Source organism: Nesoenas mayeri (genome assembly GCF_963082525.1).
Source record: "Nesoenas mayeri genome assembly, chromosome: 1".
Lineage (NCBI taxonomy): Eukaryota > Metazoa > Chordata > Aves > Columbiformes > Columbidae > Nesoenas > Nesoenas mayeri.
Genome location: NC_137541.1, coordinates 135,945,796 through 135,967,834, shown reverse-complemented (window position 1 = coordinate 135,967,834; position 22,039 = coordinate 135,945,796). Strand labels below are relative to the sequence as shown.

Genomic DNA, 22,039 nt, shown 5'->3' with positions numbered 1-22,039 from the left:
AGGTGGCTTAGATGTCCCAGTGTCTCCAATGCATCTATACGGGGCTGGCACAAGACCTACGTGAGAGCCATAAGGTCTGGAGTGTTAAGTGAAAATCAGGTTTGTTTGCTGCAAAGAGGACACCAAAAAGATCTTTTTAGGTAACTGACTCTTACCCATAGCGACCAGTTGTCTTTAACACAATTGAATGAGCTTCTGTGCATTAACTCAAGTGTTTCAGCAGGATTTTCTTCTTAATCCTCTTGCTTTTATTACTTTCTGATGTGAAGCATATCAGCATCAAGTTATGCCTTTTGATAAAGATGAAGGAATGCCATACAGGCTGATGTTAAAACCCTTCTCAAGGCAACTCGTTCTACCTGTATAAAGCTTCTAGTAGTGATGGGCAAGTCAATGGCCAATGCAGGGCTAACACGTATTTTCAGTATCTAACTGTCAGTCTCTGCGTGCAATGCATTTACTTTACTTCATTGATTACTGTGGTGCTTAAGGGAGTTCTGCAGATCCATTATGTGCTACATAGACAAAAAATTGAATCTTTCAACTCTCAGTGTCTGCTATTAAAGGGTTGATGCTTGCCCATTGTAATGAAGAAGTAAAGTTGCAAGTTTGTTTCTTTACAGAGCAGGACTTCCGCAGCATTGCGGTCATGCTAACAACTTCTTGGTATATCTGGCAGCTCTTGCATATGCATCAATATGCATATAACTACCATATGCTTTGTACATAAACTAAATAAATAAACATTCATCGCTAGGCAGAAAAAATCTACACCTGGTGTCATCCCAGAGAATACAGGGAGAGAAGTGTGAGAGAAATGTTTTCAAAAGAGGTACTGGAAGGATTCTGATCCTTTGCTAATGTTTTTCATTATAGCTGCACGTACTGCCGTGGAACTGTACATTTATACCTTGTACATCAGCTGAGGATCCTGGTAGTTGAAATAAAAAAGTCCTAAAGCTTAAAAACACCCTCCTTAAAATTGTTGAAATTCAACTAACTGAAGGGCTAAGCTCTCTATTTCAAGCTTGTCTAACCTTGTCTGTTTGTCTATCTGGGACCTTAAATAACTTTCTATCATGACAGAGCCTGTGCACCCCCCATCAGGACAGCCGCCAAGAGGCAGTTCGCTCTCCGCACTTCTTTCAGTCTTCACCTATCCCCCTTTCTTTTCTGACAGATGAGACACAGCTTCATTTATACAGCGTAGCTGTGCTGTGCTGCAGTTGTTTTTGTGGGCAGGTGAGGTCAAACAAACCAAGTCTTGCACCGAGCCCTGAGGTTTGTGGTCGTGCTGATGGCCAGAGTCAGCCCAGCTGCAGGAGCTCACTGCACGGAGCACATGTGACACCTGCATTGCTGGGGTTTTCCTTGCAGACAGGAAAGTACTACAGCAAGTGGCGGGAAGGATGCTTGTACTAGATGTGCTTCAGTTTGTGCAGTCTGTCCCATCACCCCTTAGAGACCTGGCAAGGAGGAGAACAGCTGATTTAGAGGATGGAACAACGACCTCTTAAATCACCTGGATTTTCCCCTCTTTGGCCCTTATGACATTACAAGTGCCAGTGTGTGTGGGGAGTGGCATGAAGCAGGTTTAGAAAATGGTAAGAAAAAGCATTCTAAGAAATTATACAGGATCTAGTCTTCTCTTTTACGTATGCTTCAGGAAGCACCATATCCTGGCACTATACAAATGAAACACCATTGAAGCACTTCACAGCTGCCTTGCATTCCACTTCGCACTGTTTTGCACATTTGACCAGGTGCAAATGACAATGGAAGGTGCAAATAATCTGTAAAACATTCCTGTATTGTCTTGGCCACTTCACAGGATGTAATGTACTTCTAGAGCCTATTTCTTTTTTGTCTCTTTCTCTCAAATTCCTACGGACATAGTAAACTTGAGAACTGCCTGATGATTCTTGGCTTTACTTCAAGCTGAAACAAAGATGACTTTGTGTCATTTTTTCTGGCTTGACTGAAGAAAGTCTTGTGTCATAATTCTACATGACAGTTGATCTATGTTTATGCTAAAGGTTTGAGACGTTTTTGTTTTCTTATTATGCTTCCAAATATACTCGGTGCTTGAAACTCAACTTACTTCTGGTGTGTAAGACAATGCAGGGTCAATGGCTGTGCATTTTGTTTAGGCAAAAATATGTTCAAGCTCCTGATTAAATCAATATTCACTTACTTAGGTGATAAACAATTTCTTGTTTTCAGGTTTATGAGAAAATAGTGGCAAATCCAGTGGAAAGAAATATTTTAATGTGCAACTTTGTTCCCTAGTACTATTTCATACCAATAATTTTGCTTTTTATAAGCTTTAAATGAAACCCTGCCTCCATGGAAATCAATGCACATTTTTGCCATAGACTTGAGGCCAGGTTTTCCACTTTTTATATACTCTTCACAAAAGGCCTGATTCTGACCTTGGAAATGCTTAAACGGATAAATTAGCTGTGATCCCATCGAGTTCAATGAGATTTGTCATTGAGTAAAGTTTATTGCTTGCCTAAGTGTTTGGAGCCTGAAGTGCGGATAGATGTAGAAGCAAGTTTTTTTGGTACTGGTTTTTTTTTTAGACAGTGGTTCCTGGGAACACTTATTAAAGAAAATAGAAAGTATGTACAGCAAACCCAAAGACCAAAAATAATTTAAGACTTTATTAGATCTTCTGTAGGACAAGATCTGCAGTGAAGAGATGCTCAGTATAAATGAATATTAACTATGATTTATCCTTGAGTTGGGAAAGCTGAGGGATTTAATTTTATTTCAAAAGTAAAGACTGGTAGAGTTCTGAAAATAGCAAGTTTTATATTCTTTTCTTTCCTCCTGAAATTTAGAGCACATAATAAATGAGCCACTGCTAATGTCACAGATGCTAATTTTCACAACCGTGACTGAAGTGATGTTCGCTTCCATTTGCATTTCATTCTAACAATGATGAGAGGTGATGAGTTGATGATAAGCTGTTTTCACCGTGCTGCCCGCTGTGCAAATTTATGCTTATAGGCAAAGATGACACATAGTTCTGTCATTAAAGGTCTTTACTGCATTGCCTCTTGAAGAAAGACTGTTTGTCAAAATCCATTTGAACTCTGTTAAATAAGAAGAAATGCATGACAACATCTGGGCTGTAATTTTAAGAACCTAGTTCATAGTGAAAAAAATACCTGTGTGCCTTTATCAGGGAGGGTTCAGAGAAAGAAAAAATAATACTTGTAATAACCATGTATGTGCAGAAGGGATAAAAAGGATTGCAGGTGACACTTCAGAAGGTGTTTCCTGTCTCCCTCGGGCTTAACAAAAAAAAAGAACAGAACAAGGTTAGAGTTAATCTCGTTTTATTTTTTGTGTATGAGTGGAAAGCCTTAAAAATCATATTGCTGCTCCTCTTACATCTGGTATATTTTCTTCATTTGTATTACCATCTTCTTGATCATCAGCCAATTTTGTTTTCCAAGAGCAGTTTCAGAAAGTTGTTTGCATCTTAACGTATATGTTAGCATATCTCTTCTCATAAGGTCTTGAAATTTGAAGAATTTTCTTTTCTCACGAGAAAGTAAGACTCCAGGGTCTTTGTGGAGAAAGAACAGGAGGCTGATTAGGATGACCAAACTTCAGATGTTGATGCTCAGATCAACATACAGGGTCACTGAGGGTTCATACAACTCTTGAATAGCTCATGTGCCAAAGGAAAAAAAAATGAAATCTGTGGACTGGTCCAGTCCTGGCCTTTTTGTGTGTTCCCTTGTCTACATCACCTTTTAAATTTTCACCAACTTTACTCAAAATTTGGGTAATTTCTTATTTCTTCTCTGTCCTGGTTTTCCTTCACTAGACAGGCTCAAGTTCTTAATAGCAGAATATTTTAAAACAAGTAAGAGAAAATTTCCCAAAGAGAATATTCTCCACATTTGTATTCATTTTGCTTAGAGTCATAAATCCAGTTTGGTTCTTTGTTTTCCTAAGCAAACAAGAGCATTCAAGATGTCTGTACCACCTTCTCCAGCCATTTTTAGAAACCAGGCTATTAACCACATAGTTTGTAATTGTACTCTCTGATAAGTACAGTAGTACAACTATGAAGGTGACATATATCAGCATTAGTTGCCTTCTAATATTTTAATTAGCTTTACAGAATGGTTGACATGCTTCAATATTGTGTTTCTAGGAAACACAGAATATCCCAAATGAAACATTGGCCAGCATATCTGTCATTTCTGGAAAAAAGCAGTAACTATGTATGGGCAGGACAGGTAGAGGATGTGGCCTACAGTTTTCTGTAGGTTTCAACACTCTTCTAGTAATTTGTGTCATAGCACAAATCCAGACTGAAGTTATTATAAAGCCATCAATGGCCAGTTGGTATAAGCAATTTGTGGGTGGCTACAAACACTTCAGCCAGAAGAATCAACCCTGTGGGCAGAAACCTCTGGCAATACCCACTCCAGAGAAGGCAAAAAACCCCTCTTCTGGGCCTCAGAAATCACATTATCCCTTAACCTTTATCTTCTGAAAACTTGCAACAGAGACAGCAGATTTACTTCAGTTGCTAGAAACAGATACACTCTCTTCCACAAATTAGCAATGGCAGTGTTTTTGCTAGACATTTTGCTGCTTGGCACCATGCTCCAGATTATATATGTTCTGAATGTTTAGCAAGACGTATGTCCTTTAAACCACCCTAATGGAAAAGTTTGTTTTATATATCAGATGAGGGTCTATTGTACGTGTGTTGATATTCCATGGGAAGATGAATGACGACCTATTTTTTTCCCAAGTGAAATCTCTCCTGTATATCTTCTCGATCATACCTTTCTAGCTTCTTGTATCTTATTCCACTTACAGTGCGCCAAAGAGCATGTTGTGGTGGATGCACTCGATCTCTCCTTGCCCAACAGAACCCTAAATTACACCCCTTTAACAATAGTTCTTACTTTTTCTCCTCTGCCCAGACTTGAGGCTGAAATTCCAGCGTAAGGAAAAGTTTGGAGAATTTTAACTGCTTCAGGGAAGCTCCTTCTTTGACTATTCATACTACATACTGTACTGCTACTTTTTTCTCCACACCTCTTTTTTTTGTTCCATGGATACACAGAAATCTGGATAACAGCTTCACCTGTACACAATCTTCAGGCTGCTTAGTTGCCAGTCGTAACACCTACTGCCATCTTTCTGCTAAGCTGAATGTCAGCAGCAAAGGGTCTGTCATCTCTAACTATCACCCAGCACAAGCTTTGATGTCTTCTTCTCTTTTGTAATCTTCACAAGAACAACCAAGCAACCTCACACTCCTGTCCCTGATTTCCATGGGATGCTGAATGGTTACTTCCTGGAGAACCATAGCAAATTGTAAGTTCCTTGACTTGGTCATGCTGACCTCATTCAGAAGGCATGGTACATTTGCGGTTCTTTTGGGTATGTAGAAAGGCAAGTGAGATGTGACGCTACTGGAATACTTGAGTACTTGGCTTTAGGCTTTACTGTCATGGCTTCTTCAGAGAGAGGAGAAGCACTGAAAGAGTGCTGTTCAACCGGAAAACATCGAAAAGCTATGATGCAGTTTCATGTCTTCTCTCTACTGTTATGTTTGAGATAGAGATGGAGCTTTGTCACTGACAGCCTGCAGCCGTGAGATAAAGAAATCAGCCTCACTTAGCAACAGCACAGCCAAAAGCAGATGTGTGAAGAGGAGATGACAAAGTGGCTGAGACAGCTGAACGAGCTCACGCAGGTTGACTCTCTGCTGCAAAGTAGGTGCTGAGCTTTACCACTCATGAATTGCTTTCACTCAGCACAGCTGTTCTGTTTTTATTTTATACTTCTGTCTATCTGCCTTCTTTTTAAAAATCAGATGTTAGATCAAAAAACTACTTAACAGAGCTGGAAAAGGGTCATAGTTTACTGACAGATTAGTAGCTCGGAGCCTGTGTAGAGGGTCCATGAAATGACTGATGATGGTAGAGTAGTCATTCAATTCTAGTTACAAGTACTTGACAAGGCTCTTCTATTGTTGTCTACTGGGGTGTTTCCATAATTTTCTTCCTGTCTCTATAACGGAGCTTACATTTGCTTGATTGAGGTCTCTTGATAATTGTGGTAAAATGTTTGAAAATTATGTGTTTGGGATTTTAGTTAGTATCTGAAGGAATGGGAAGAGACAACACATTCCTACCCATTCATGAAAGCTTAAAAATGTCTAGCTGGCACGATCCCCTTTGCAGCAATAGGCCAGATTTCAGTAAGATTTGGAGTATGGCCTTGAATTTGGGATTCACAAAATCACAGAATGTTAGGGATTGGAAGGGACCTCGAAAGATCATCTAGTCCAGTCTCCCTGATGGAACAGGAACACCCAGACGAGGTTACAAAGGAATGTGTGCAGGCAGATTTTAAATATCTGCAGAGCAGGAGATTCCACAACTCCCCTGGGCAGCCTGTTCCAGTCGTCTGTCACCCTCACTGAGAAGAAGTTTCTTCTCAAATTTAAGTGGAACTTCTTGTGTTCCATTTTGCACCCATTAGCCCTTGTCTTACCATTGGTTGTCACTGAGAAGAGCCTGGCTCCATCCTCATGACACTCACCCTTTACATATTAATAAACATTAATGAGGTCACCCCTTGGTCTCCTCCAAACTATAGAGCCCCAGCTCCCTCAGCCTTTCCTCATAAGGGAGATGCTCCATTTCCTTAATCATCTTTGTTGCCCTGCACTGGACTCTCTCCAGCAGTTCCCTGTCCTTCTTGAACTGAGGGGCCCAGAACTGGACACAATATTCCAGATGTAATAACCTCAAAGAACACCTCAAAGTCCTTGCTTATGTTTGTGCCTCGGTAGCATCATCTCAACTATGTGTGGTTTTCACAGAAGTTGCAAGAGCAGAGGGGGAGTGAGAAACTCAGTCTCAATTTCATCATGTGTCAGAATGAAAGCACACTTCAAGCATGTGGTGCATTTGTTTTTCATGAGATGAAACTGTAGTTTTCCACTGAGCTGTGATCGCAATAACCCCACTGCCACAGAGAAAATCAGACAGAGAGAGGGGAGTTGATGTGCCCATACTAGACTAGTACCATTTGCTGTACCCAGTACCCCCAGTGAGCTGTTGATATTGGTATAAGAGTGACTCGAGTCAGGATGCTATCTTGTGTTCAGACAACTAGGTTGTTTTGGTTTTTTTATGTTTTTTTTGTTTGCTTGTTTGGTTTTTAGTTGGTTGGATGGGATGTTTGTTTGTTTGGTTTGCTTTATTTTTGTTTTTCCTGGAATTGCAGTTATAGAACTTCTGCTACAAAGATAAAATGCCTAATTTAACACATCATAACTTCTGCACTAAGTATCTTCAGCAGTGCTAAATCACAAGGAAAGCCTGAGCTGGAAACCTTCTTTCAGGTCCCACACTGGTCCAGAACCAAAAGCTTACTGAATTAATTTTCAGTTCAGATTTCCAAGGAGCATATTTTAGATTCCCAGGTATATGTTGTGCAAGCATGTCCCTTTTTGCAGTTGCAAAACTACAGAAAAGTGGCACATGTGCTTTCTTCAACTAGACAATGAGGATAACTTTGGCCCATGGATGGCAATAAGCCAACATTGGAATTCAGCCTTGTGATAAGGGAGAATAGATGAAGGGGAAAAAAACGGTGACATTGGTCTTCATTTTAAAGGAGTCAAAATTTATCCCACTGTAATGAGTACAGTCTTTTATTTATTTATTATTTCCCAGAAAAAAATTATGTCAATAAATAGACATATAGATTTGATGAAACAGTAAAATTCACATTGGCTGATGATAGATACTGAACTGAATTTTGCTTCTCTATTGTAGTGCATCTCCATTAAGGCAATTTCAGCTAATCTCACTATGGATTCATTAATCAAGTGTAGTCAGGATGTCTGAAGGGAGATAATGAGGAGAAGAAAATTGGCCTATTGTTTGGATCTTATTCTTCAGCTAGTTAGTTTGTATATCATGTTCTGTAATATTTGTATCCCGATAAATAAGTTCTAGTCGCAATCAATTATCATAACAGATGACTAACACATCTTTATTTATTTACAAGTTCAATTTTTTTCCATAAATAGATCAATTAACTTTGTGTTCTCTTTACTTTGCATGCCTATACAGATTTCCACCCTGCAGTATCAGTTAACAGTGAAATGGAAACAAGGCAGACTCATGACATTTTAAAATTTGCTCCCTTTTAGCCAAAGCTGCAAGCATCCATGGAGACAAAATCTCTAATCCTACATGTTTTTCTCTAAGCACAAGCATCCTAAATGCATACTGCAGTATCAGCAGTCTCTTAGTGCCTTCCAAAATTTCTCCTCCAAAAAGTCTAAGAAAAGATTTGTTCATTTTTTACTCATTTAGGATTACATACTGTATATCTGCCCCACATAAAGCTGTCATTATATTACTTAAACAAAAAAAAAAAAAAGTTGAGGTTCCAAGAGCCCAGTGGGGTTGGAGACTGCTGAAGATGGGAATGTTTATAAGCTCTGTGATATTAACTGCAGCACTCAACCTCAGGTGACATAAAGCATGCAAAAAAGAACTTTCTGTCAGTTTTATTATTTCTAAAAAGGTTCCCCTTGAAAGAGAAGAGTGACCTTGCTCTGCTGAGCTGACATATGCCGCTGAATTAATGGCTGAGCTTTGCTGTAGGGAGGCTTGCAGAAACATTACAACTCCAATGGCTGAGTTTGCTGTGAACATTAATCAGAGGAACCAACATGATGTATCAAACACTCATTTAAAAGTAATAAAAACTAACTCTCTTTATCCCCTCTCCCCCAAGTTTCTTAGAATTAGCTTGTTATTGGTTATTACCTGTTGTCAAGGATAAGACTCCAGGACAGCGGTAAAACTTGTATAAAGGTTTCCTGAAGTTTGCTTACTCTTCAAAAACCCAAATGAGCTTTTGGGATGGTCAGACCTAACCATGACTTAGAGGTTATTTTTTTTTTTAATCTTGTTTCCTTCTAGAAGGTCACTTGAAGGAACACCTTCCACAGAATATGTGCCTCTCCCTGGCAAGGAATGCAGAAGCTGCCTTTTATTCTTGGTGACTCCCTAGGAGCAGGACCAGGTCCCACAACATGCATGAACAAAGTGCAAGATATGCAAGGAGGCTCTGTCTGCCACCAAAATAACCCCTGTAGAGGACCTTGTAAGGCTGTGTTACAACGGTTGAGTTGCAGAGGCTCTGACCAAAACACTGTCACACCAGGCAGGAGTACTTTCTGTCTATCTCCTGCTGCTCCGCAACGGGGCTGGCAGGCAAGCGTGCTGCAGCTGGCAGCTGTCGTTGCTTCTCAAGCTTGCCAAAAGGAACAGCAAAGCCCTCAGACATGCTGTGTCTCCCTGCACTGTTCTGCATGCCGTCTATGTATAGCCCGACGAGGTGGTAGGATCCTTATCAGTACTTCTACTCCGGTGTGGGAGCATTCATGGTAGTGGCATGTGGGAGATTCCCACTTCCTCTGGGGGAGGATGCTGGCTGCCCACTCCCTGTGTGCTGGGCAGGCACGGGGCTCCCTTTAAACTGAGCCCTTGTGGGCTGCATGCTGCTCGTCTCCTCTTTGGGCACAGGTATTTTCTTCTTTGTTTAAAGCCCATTCTGCAAAAACACCTGTGAGTAATTTCACTCCCATGAGAAATCCAGCTGAACCCTGCAAAGTCAGGACTTGGATAACACACAGCATTGTGCTGTATAAGTAAACTGGGTAAGGACTTTAACTGAAGCAAGGTGATTCACTTTTAAAATATGAACTTGTCTGTGCACTCATCTAGTTCAGAAAAGATGAAGTTTCAGGAGAAGAAAGATGTTGGTATTTAAGGGCTTAAAGATCAACACCTGCACTGCTTATATTGTATTTAACCAATCTTTACTCAGTGCTCTGCTTTACTGCAGTCACAGATCTGTGATCCGCCTGTGGAAGGAAGATTTCCAGGCTTGTCCCTCAATGTTTCTGCCCATGTGTAAATGAAGGGTAAAAAAGGATAGCGGGGAGGTAGAAATGCACATCATGCCAAGTCCTTAACTGTCATTTTCATAGCTCCTGTGAGTTTGTCACACATCCTTAACCTTCTTTTAAAGTCATTTGCTTTTCATGGTTTTGTGTGCCACTGAAAGTCACTTTTAATTAAATGTCATATAAATAATAAAGTCTTAATTACATAATTATTGCAAATACCTGTGTGCACACTCCCAGAATTGGACAGACTGCCAGGAGAGCACTTGAAGTGACTTTTCTCACTGGGAACTGAGAGTGCTCTGCAGCAACTGGGCAGGAATGAGGGTTCTCAAAATTCAGGGTCAATGTGCATTTAAAGAGGAATCAGATCTGCACCTCATCCCCTCCCCCCATACATTTTGCAACCCCCAGTTGCAAAAAAAACTTTCTTAGTGTTAAGATCAACATTTCTTAAAATGCTTCCTTATTTAGTCCCTCACAAACTCGTTCAATCAACACAGCACATTTTTTTTTTGCCAGACAAAATTGCGTTTTTGCTCAGACTTCCTACGTGGCTTGCCTTTGCCTGAGGAAGACTTATAGACCTTGCAAACCATCTTGCCCTTGTTCGACTTCATGAAGGGTAGCCTCCCCCTTGCTCTCAGCTGCATCGGCACCTGTCCTGCACAAGGTGCCCTCTGAAAGGACTCAAGAACCGAGTTTCTAGTGGAAACTCTGACGTGCAGACTGGGTTATCGGGAACCATGAACTTTGTGTCAGCATCAGTTCAGGCTTGAGAGACAGAGGCTGGTACAAGATAGCAGTACTGATAAAACAGCCACTCAGTGTTTACTCTGAAAGGCAAAGCTTGTTGACCTGGAGGAGTGTTGACTATGATTAAGTCAGTATTTTATACAGTTTTTATTTTCCAGTCATTTTCCATCATTAAAATTAGGGTATATGCTCTGACGCTTCATGGTGGCGATTTTATTCAGACACCACTTTGATCCTCTCTCTCCCCACCTCCATGCAGTTACTGAATATCAGACTATGATTACAACCAGTCTTTTATAGAGTCATTTTTAAGCCAGTTAAAAATGCCATTTCAGTAGATTGCCCTATTTGAGTTTGCAAGAACAAACTGTATCTTTTTTATTGCTTTTGACTGGCAAAGTACAAGGTTTAGGCCATGTTTTGCATGGGCTGTAAGGTTATATTAATGGCTTGATTGGTGGTCATAAGTTCTATATGCATAACTAATGTGTAAATACATAAAAACTCCTGAGGTAAAGTGGTCACAATGTCTTTTATTTTCTTTTACTTTTCTATTACTCTTTGGAGAGCTACTGAATCTTGTATGCAAATTCTCATTCTTTAAACAGAAATGAGGGGATTTTAGTTGTGGTGGGGTTTTTTGATTTTTGAGATTTTTTGTTTGTTTGCTTGCTTGTTTTTCACATAACATCCCCAAAGCTAAAATTTGCTATCTCGCTTTCTGTGAAAGTATAGGACACAGTTTATTTGGTTACCTATGCAAGCAGTAAAATAAGCTAGCAGAGTGGCAATATTCATTTCTACTTTGGTGAGTCTTCATTCCCTTCCCAGAGTAGTCTCCTCCTTCCTGAGGCAGTAGGAGCATCAGAGAGCAGATGAAATGAATCAAATCCTGAGCTCCACTTATCTCTATCGATCACAGCAGCAAGCACAGACTGTCCTCTTGGGAGCTACTGTGGCTTCTTCTGAGCAGAGAGGGAAGAACAAAAGTGTCTGTGGCAGGCGAGGAAATTGGGCAACATGCTGAGCTCTCTTTTTGTTATTCCCAATGACCGCATTTGCCCCTGTACAGCTTGCACAGTCTGGATAGTCTAAGGATGAATTGAGACTAAAAATGAAAATGCATGGAGGAATTTCAAGAGATTTACTTGTGCAAGAGGGTCAGCACAAAGCCATTGCTTCGTGCTGGACTTAAAAGCTATTTTGAATAGAACTTGAAGCAAAACATAATGCGATAGAATTTCTCACAGCAGGGAACCAGATCTCTGAGCAGTGTAAATTGTCCAAAGGAAACTATGAGATGAGTATCACTCATAATAATTATTTAGCAGGATAACTGCTGCCAGTTTTGGCTCAAAGGTTGTCTTTAGACATGGAGAAGCTCTGACTAGTTTATCATAAGAATTACCTTTTTTCTCCTATGATATGCCCAACAAGGGAAGGAAGTTTTATAACAAAAACACACAGACTGTAGAACCTCTTCTTGTTGTTTTTCTATTTGCATACCATACCATTTTCTGGGAAAAATGATAGGCTGTTTACAGAAAAATTAGATCACCAACTGCAGACTGTCCAAATTAAGATAAACAGTAATCACATAGCACTTACACCTTCAAAATTATTATCTAAAGTTATTTGATTTCATGGAATTGAAGATATAGGAAAAGATGGAAGAAGGTTTTAAAATACTGAAAAATATCCTTGATATTTTCTATCATGCTAATTTGGTATAGTGAAGGGGAAGGGATGAAAGTTAATGCATCTATATGTAGAAATTATATGATCGGTCCTTGTGTGGGAAAATAAAAATATTTCTCCCCTGCTCATGTCTCCATTAGATTTTACTGAGCAAATTCTTATTTGCTTAACACATCCATTGGTAGCTCTTGCATGATTCCAGACAGAAAAATCACTTAACTTTATAGGATGCTGAATATTGGTATCAAAAGTCAATAGCATATTTTCTTCTAGTAGCTTTGCATTTACTTTAAAAGCTTCCCTTCACCTGGAAATAAAGCCTGTCCATATCTTCACAAAGTAGGTGTTCCCTGACACTAATGCAGTGACTGACACTACTGAAAGTAATAGCCCTGTTCCCCTTGCAGCCCAGAGCTCCTAAATCTGCTTTTCGTTATCAGTATAATGGGGTTGAATATATTTTTAAAAGGTGGTAGTTATTGATTACTTAATGGAAAAAGTTAGTATGGAGAATTGCTGAAGCAGCCCTATTTAGCGCTCTCCAATGCAACAAGACCATTATCTGGAATAGTGGAAATCATCCTGTAACCCTTATTAATATTTAATAAGGATGAAGCAACATTGAAGTACACTACAAAATAGCCCGAGGCTTCTGCACATGTAGGATATAAGGTTGTTTCAAGGGTCAAAAAAGAGTAACTGATTTCCCTGTGCTCAAGCTGTTCATAGGTAAGACCAACAATAAACAATGTTTTTCCTCTTGTTCCTTTTAAAGTGTTTGCAGCACATCTGCACTTTAATATACAGTTATTCCTACTAGACATCTTGAAGTGATTGAATGCAACAGAAAGGTCAGTGTATGTTTAGAGATTGCTGTGTGAGACTATTTCATACTTTCCCAATATTGCTGTGAATCTCAGCCTCCCTGTTTCTATCCTTCCCACTCCATGCTGCAGGGAACATTTGGCTGGGTTGACGAGCCAGTGAAAGGTGTTAATCCTGTCTAATAGAACCATAATCCTTGGGGCTGTGTTCTTATATCATGCTATTGAGCTAACCCCTTGTCACAGGATATTGTTCATCTACTTAATAGCAAAGTTCTTTATGGGAATTTTAGATAAAATTAAAGTGTACAATCCAAATTGTCCTTTTCAATTTCACTGGGTAAAAACAAACAAATAAACCACAATGTTTAGCCAACAGAGATTTTCTGGGAGATTACAATCAATTACAAGGAGAGCTGTGTAATTTTTTCTTTCTTTTTTGTTTTTTCCTCCCCAGTGAGTAGTAAATGTAATTTTACTTGTCCAAAAATATTCACAAATCTGGGTCAGCTTCTTCAAATAACCTTTGGCTAGAATATTTTTCAGGTTAGATGTGCACAGAAATGCTAGTGAAAAAAATGATGTTATTTCTTTTTTTCTTAAATTGCAGCGGTTGGAACATGGACCCAAAATGTGGGTACACTTTTCCATCTGTTTGTACTCAGGCCTCTCCCACTGCTATGTCAACATAGATTTTTTTTGAAATCATTACTAAATAAGTGTGGGAAAATGGGGAAATGAAACAGCAAGGAGCTTATATTTTCAGTTGTGTTCCAGGAGATGCTGATTTTCTTCTTCTCAAATGGAGACTCTAAGACAAAGTATTTTCATATGGTATCCTGTAGCTTTTCTTTGCCTTACTTTTTTCTCTCCGTAAACTATTTTTAGTTTAAAAGTGACTGTGTATAAGAGATTAAGGGGCTAATATGGGTAGTAACCCTGTGATTAATGAGCACGGACAGAATAAGATCAGGTCGTTCCTGGATGGAGACACTGAGGGGAAGTACGTGTGTGCTCCACATAGCTTGTACCATTTTCACAGAGAATCACAGAATGTCAGGGATTGGAAGGGACCTCAAAAGATCGTCTAGTCCAATCCCCCCGCCGGAGCAGGAACACCTAGATGAGGTTACACAGGAATGTGTTCAGGCAGGTTTCGAATGTCTCCAGAGAAGGAGACTCCACAACCTCCCTGGGCAGCCTGTTCCAGTGCTCTGGCACCCTCACTGAGAAGAAGTTTCTTCTCAAATTTAAGTGGAACCTCCTGTGTTCCAGTTTGAACTCATTACCCCTTGTCTTACCATTGGTTGTCACCGAGAATAGCCTGGCTCCATCCTCGTGACACTCACCCTTTATATATTGGTAAACGTTAATAAGGTCACCCCTCGGTCTCCTCCAAGTTAAAGAGCCCCAGCTCGCTCAGCCTTTCCTCATAAGGGAGATGCTCCACTCCCTTAATCATCTTTGTTGTCCTGCACTGGACTCTCTCCAGCAGTTCCCTGTCCTTCTTGAACTGAGGGGCCCAGAACTGGACACAATATTCCTGGTGTGGTCTCACCAGAGCAGGGTAGAGGGGAAAGAGAACCTCTCTTGTTCTAAATGATGAACTCCTTCCTTAAGATCATGGTTGCAAAGGCTGAACGCCACCTTGCCACCCTGCATGGTGGCATCAGGAGCCTGACACCACTCCTGGTGAGTCTCGCAGAGGACTGACTGCTGCCAGGAAACTAACGCTTCAGGAGACAAAGCAGCAAACAGCAGCTTGGCAGCTGTGAGCAGAACAGATATGGGGGTGTACCAGCATTCAGAAATTCGCCAGCAGCTGAAAATGTCACATAGGTCTTGGCTTAAGCAGGTCTTTGGTTTTGTAGCTTTCCAGAAGACAGCACTCCCACAGTGTTACTAACCCTGCCGCCTAGGTCAGCAACTGGAGGATGGGTGCAGGAAGGGTGGTCTTCCGTGCAGTTCGGGCAGTTCTGTTCCTCTCACCATCACTGAGAAATTTCTCCTTAACTTAACTGGAAGCAGGTTAATGCTGGCATTAAGCATGTCTGCAAGACAAAGGCAGGCAATGTGACTGGCTATTAAACCAGTTCTTTTCTCCTTTTGTTGCTCAAAGGATGGTCTAAGTCAGCTACCTCTGAGGCTACCTCATGAAAGCTCTTTGCTAGGAGAGAAGAAGGGAAAGCCATTATGGTAGAGCAGGGCCAGAAGCTCAGAGGTTCTTTAGAGAGTTGTGGCATTCCCAGATGGACAGTGATGATAGCTGGAGATGCCAGGAGAAAGCATGGAAATTGCATTAGAAACCAAGGGCAAGATAAAAAGATGGCTCCTCTGATTAGAGGAGGGAAGAAAGCAAAGGAGCAAGGAACTGGTTTTGCTGACATCACATGGTCAGGATAAATGGATTAATAAATACAGGAAAACCTGTAACCGAACAGTGAAATCACTTATTAATTTATTCAGGATGTGTTTATTTTGTGGTTTGCTATTTGGTTCACCATTGTTTTCCCCCACAGGGGATTTTGAACACTCAGAAATATACTGAGATGATATAATATAGTATATAACAGTAAACCCTGCTCACAAACTCTGATACTGTGTTGAAAGACTGTCATTTAGTATGAAAGAGTGAAGAACTTCAAAAAAAAGGACTCATTCTGAATTTAGCTTTGAGTATTGGTGAAGACATAAAAACAAGCTCTTTAAGACAAGGTAGACTGGAGAAATGTCTGATTTCTGGTTATTGTTAGAGCCCTACTTAAAGGGACTTCTGACTTGTCATCAGTGCCAATTTTATGCAGTTTGCCACCACTGGCAGTGCAGTGTCAGACAATTCTGCCTGGGCATGTCTGTCAGGTATTTCTGCATGACCTCTCTTGCAAAAATCTCCTTACCATGTCAATTATCCACACACAGAAAGAGTGAAAATTAGAAGGAAGTAAAACCAATCCATTCACAGTCTCTTAATGCACAGCTCAAGTAATGCAGCCTTTCTTATGTTAAGCAAAGCTGTGGCACAGGGGAAAATTGTACCCATGTAGATTTAAAAAATCAGATATTTGAATTGCAGGATTGGGAAGAAAAACACATGGCCTGCTTGATTATTCTGTTACTTGCTCCCTCTGCAATATATGCATTTTAGACAACATGTATTGGTCCTTGCTGGTTTCTGTTGGTAGAGAACCATAGAGTCTCTACAGCTGTGAGAGTAAACTGTGAATTGTCACAGTTTACATCACCATAACCGACTCTATGGCTTGTATAATATTTATGGAAACAGCTTTTTTCCTCATGGACAGAAATCTTACCAAGAAGTAACTCATAGATATCTGTCCATGAGTAATGTGAAACTAATGTAGAAAAACTCATAATTGTATCCACCATCTAATTACTGTTTGAAGCAGTATTGGGGTTTTTTTTGTTCATTTTTCTGCTTCTGGCAGTACAGTCATAAATTTTTTTCCCTGTAGTCACCTCCTAGTTTGTTTCTGGCTGGATGTGGCAGTTCACGGTCCACTGATCTGGGAGGAATTTTTAACACAAACAGGTGACTTGACAGTTGTATTTAAATCTTAATAACAGAACAAAATGCCAGCAGTGAGTCAAGGTTGGTCTTCTCTTTCTTTACAGCGCACGAGCAGCTTTGGAAGCTTTGACCGTTTCAGGCACCACTCGATATCAAAGACAGATGATTCAGCTGAGGTCTGTATAACACAGAGTTCTACTTTCTTCAGTTCACTTTCCCATGACAGTTATGCGAAAACATTAGGAAACTACTGTGTAAATTTTACACTGGTGAGAACTTTGTTAGTGTACCTGGATCTGTCTGGGCAACTGAGTCCTTGCCAAAATGAACAAGAGAATCGCACCTAAATTTTGGTGCTTTGATGGGAAGACTAGAAACAGTTTTTCAAAAAGACAGAAGTACACTTTGGGTTGATGCATACCCAAAGTAACCAGCATGTGTATGCAAACCACAGATGTGTCATTTTTGTTTGCAAGAAGCCGCCATAAATCCCCTCAGTTCTTGTTTGGATTAAGGACAATAAACAATGGGAAACAAAATTTCATTCACAAAAAAATATTTTATTTCTGTCATTCACACATACACTGGTGTGCTGCACACCTCTTTAGGTACATGATTCCTCAGGAAAATTATTATGACTGACTTTTGTCATTCTAACTGCATTGGTGTCCTTAGTGTTTTTCTACTCCTATATTCCACTACACTGAATTTCATTGTTGTGGTGAGCTGTTTCTTACTTTTTAATTTCAAATCAGACATCTGAGTTGGAGACTATAAATGACATTGAAGATGCAGTACAAACTAAAGCAGCAAATAATGGAGGAAGTTTGGGTAAGAAGATGAGAGCCATTTCCCTTACCATGAAGAAGAAGATGGGTAAAAAGTACATCAAGGCACTCTCTGAGGAGATGGTAAATACAGCTTAAGAATCTCGTGTTTGATGATAACATATGCAAAGTAAAAGTGTTATGTGCATTTTTCCTTTTTATGTTTCAACTGTCATCAGTTATGACAATCCATAAAAACATGGTAACACATACTAAATTAAAACAGCTTTTAGTATGTACCTTTTCTTTCATGCGCATGTTAATGTACACACACATGCACATATACAATTACAGCATCACATAGTAAGAACCCAAGATAGACAGGAGTTTAACATCATTGAATTTTGTTTTGTCATCAAGGACCATTTCTATAAGCATCACAAAAAATCTCCTGAAGTGGATACAAGGGAATATCAGACGAGCCCCATCAGCAGTCTGATACTTAACCTGAGCAAAACGCTTCATAAGCAGAATTTATCTTTCAATGCAAGAATTATTTCTGAAGTCCATTTTGCAGAGATCATCCAGCATCCTAGAGCATGACAACTTACACACCTTATCTGCTTTTACCTTACCTAATCTTAGTGAACCTATCTTTTTTAAACTTAAAAACATATGATGTTTCACACACTGCAAACCCTATTTTCTCAGTATCTTGTGTCAGTGAGTTCTGAATTTTAAAACACATAAGGAAAAAGGATGTGTCATACTTAACCATCCTAAAAAATCTAGCTAGTCTGCATCCTATGCCACACTTGCCAATATCAAATAAGTAGGCAAAATAAATAAGAAACTTCGTAAGTAGAAAATAGCATTTCACAGGATACCTTTAGACAGTTTTTGGAGGTCAAAGACAAGGATTCCTATTTCATAAGTTTAGTTTGCAATTTTGCTAAAATTTGGGAGGTTGTAATCCATATGTGATAAGAAAGAAAAATCAGAATTTCAATATTTACCTCTGCACATTTGCAGCAACTGTTCACATGACAGAAATTCAATGAATTATCTGGTTGACCACACATGTAGCATGATCTTCATTCCTGCAGGAGATTCTGACAATCAATACCAGTCCACAGATTCAACTATGGGTTGTGATGCTGACTGGTGTAACAAGTACTGTTCTTGTTGAAAACCAATATAGTCTTTCATTTCAATGCTATGCCTTATAGATACCTGTATGGGTTCCTACTTCATACATGCACTGTAATCTTGATGTCATCAGTCAACTGATGAATAATTAACATTTCCCCAAATATTATGTAACATCCTAAGTACTGCAGGATGTTTTGTATGCATCAGGATTTCACACACATCGGTAACATGATGAAATTGGCTGAAGAAATTTCTTCCTCTGAAAGCTCAACACTATTTCATTTAGCTTTACACCATCCCTAACTTACCTGTGACTGAAATATGGATCTTACTGTTTGAATTCATTAAGTGTACAAGCTGTGATTCCTGAGGTGTGATTTAATGTTATGAACTCAAGGGGCCAATTTCATATGCTGTTAGTTTTTGTGTGAGAAACTTGCATCTGTCAATTCTGAAATGCACTACATTTTGAAGCCAATGTGTAGGTTGGGCAATGTAGTGAGCATGGTGGTAGAACACAGTGATGCCGTACATGTATGCAAGCTGTCTCCTGAGCAGCCTGGATGGAGTGCCAGCCTGCTGCCAGGTGCCCATGGTTTTCAGAAGTTCCAGGCAAAACACATCTGCCTCAGCTAGCACTTCATCACATGCTTTCAGAATTAAACTTTATAGCTCCTGCTCAGAGACAATCAGACAAAAAAAAAATCACCTGATATGGCTATCTGCGAATTTCCCACTACAAGCCTTCATCACTGCTGTGGTATATTGCAGTCTTCTGAGATGGAGAAACAGTTTAGCCACTTGAGCGGGAGTGGAATGAATTGATCACCACTAGCAAGTGGTGGTGCTAAACATCCTTATTATCAGGCATCAAATTCTAAAATGCTTTCTCTCTTAGAGTGGTTCTTAATAAAATGTAATGATGATTTAATCTCCAACAAATATTTAAAAGCAAAATAAATTTTATAAAATACATCTCTTGGTGGTTAACATCTGATTTTTGTGTTAAAGAATGAAGAAGGAAAAGATGACAGTGATCCTGGTGGTGGAACACACACAGAGAAGGTCTCCCTAAAAACCAGTGACTCTATGGAAAGTCTCTATAGTCTGAACAGTGGCCAGAGCTCATCTAGTAAGTACAAGATACTCACACTTCTTATTCAGTCACTGGATCAATATTGTCATTCTTTAAGTCTGAGGTATCAGCGCTGGTGATCAAAAATGTGATAGTAGCAAGCTCTTCAGTCTGGCAGACAAAAGTGTAATTCGATTAAATGGGTGTCAGCTGGGGTAGGGAAACCTCTTTCCAGAAATCTGCCCAGTGTTTTTAAGAGTGGAAATACTAACTGAAGAAAAAACCAAACCAAACCAAACCAAACCAAACCAAACCAAACAAACAAACAAACACACACACAAAATCACCATGGATTGTAGGGGATGTTGCTGGTATATAAGCCATACTTGTTTTGGGTGACTGTGGCTGCTGTGTCGCTGGCACCCACAGGGTTGCAGTCACTGGGTGCAGCCACACAAGCATCCTTTCTCAGGGGGTAGTGCTTGTGAGTCCATCCTTCACCCTGCAGACGTGAGGCACACAAAGTGAGAGATATCTCTGACATGATGGAGGATGGGAGCCTGACCTGGCACCTTCAGGTCTCCATGCAGAGAGGCACAGTCTGTTTCTCTGCAAACCCACCAAAAACCCTCCCCCAATAGGTAGTCTCAGTTGGAGGGCAGATGAATCTCTGAAGAGGAGTTTGCGTCCACTTGTCTCGCCATTGCTCCGTTGTGGACATCTGCTGGGCAGTAGGTCGCAGCTTCCATGATGACGTAGCTGTGCCATCACTGCAGGCATCACCTGAGCCCTAAGTGGGGACCTGAATTGCAGTCCAGACCATTTGTACTTGGTAGTTAATCTGGCCCTGAGATGGAGCTGTGCACTTAAGCAATCACCTCAAACAAAACCATTTTTATGATCATTTTCTATGAAGTGATTTGTGAAAATTGTATATGGGAATTTGCTTCCAACACAGTGCTGCTCTTATCTAAAAACATATTTGGATGGGATATTGCAGAGCTTGCTCAAATTTGCTTGAATTACTCTGCTGATATTTTATTGCTCAACTTGGATAAAATGACAGGCAGAAATGTTGATAAGATTAAAATTTTCCTCTGCAATGCAGGTTCCTTTGATGTTTCAGCTAGCTCTCTAATGAAATAAAATAAGTTCTACAGTACTTGTTTTCATTTCTATGAATAAACAGGGGAAGTTCAGCAGAATTAATTCCCTAAATTGCACTTTTAGAGTACATTTTATTAATCTGCAGAGGTAATATTTCAAAAAGTCTGTAAGTAAAATGTCTAGTCTATTAGTACCATGAACAGAAAAAGATTATTGCAGAGAAGATGTTAATGCAAGATTTGCTACCTATTTTCTTCAGTCTCTTGTCATATGCTTTTTATTGAATGTATTTTTCCTAGAATGTGTCAAAACCACAGAGAGTACACTCTTCCTCTAATTCTGTGCCTTTGAACACTTTACTCTTGACTGCGGTGCAGAATTGCATGTCTGGGCACTTGGTGCAGGAGATCTCTCAACTTGACTCTCTTTAAGGTGGGGTGACCAGCTGCTCAGATGGAACAAGCAACAGGGACAGCCTCCGGTTTGATGACGAAGTCCCTTACACTGGGCCCTTCTGCGGTCGAGCCAAAGTTCACACGGACTTCACACCAAGTCCTTATGACACCGACTCTCTGAAAATCAAAGTAAGACAACCATCAGGATTTCTTTGCCTGTAAGAATGCCAGAGGGGCATTTCTGACATGTGAAGAATATGTTTATGAATGCATTTTTAACTGTTAAGCATGTGTAATTCTCTAAAAGCAAGACCAATCTGGTTTTGCAATGCTTCTATAAGGACTTAGTTCAAACAATGCTGCAAAGCCAACTGCTGCTAAAGGCTTTTTAAGGCATAGACTCCAAGTAGCTACTTCATCATGGTATCTACCTGGATACCACAGCTTTCCTCAGAGTAAAATACATGTTACTTTCCACACCTGGAGTAAGAAAACCTTGAGTGTCATGGGGTGTCATGTTGCCTTTTTCAGTCACAATTAGGTTATATCAAAAGCTCAGTGGCACACATTGTCTTTAATGAAAACAGTTCGCCTTTCCATTATTAAGGTTTTCTTTAAGCATACCTTTGAACTATGAATTTTCACTGGCCCTGACAACATGGCAGGGGTGTTCATGCTGTGTGAGTGAGAAAAAGGAGCTTCAGACATGGGCCCAGCTGAACATTACCAAAAAAGTTCAGCCCTTTTCTTC

The 22,039-nt window shown here is 40.0% G+C and overlaps 1 protein-coding gene across 1 annotated transcript in view; it reads left to right on the top strand.

The window, feature by feature from the left end:
• The window catches only part of SAMSN1 (SAM domain, SH3 domain and nuclear localization signals 1), a 36,463-nt gene that overhangs the window by 1,369 nt on the left and 13,055 nt on the right, over positions 1–22,039 (top strand). Inside the window, exons 2-5 of the mRNA XM_080361846.1 lie at positions 16,897–16,968; positions 17,548–17,703; positions 19,723–19,843; positions 21,326–21,477. Of these exons, the coding sequence (XP_080217972.1) occupies positions 16,897–16,968; positions 17,548–17,703; positions 19,723–19,843; positions 21,326–21,477 (501 nt within the window). The remainder of the gene's footprint in view (positions 1–16,896; positions 16,969–17,547; positions 17,704–19,722; positions 19,844–21,325; positions 21,478–22,039) is intronic.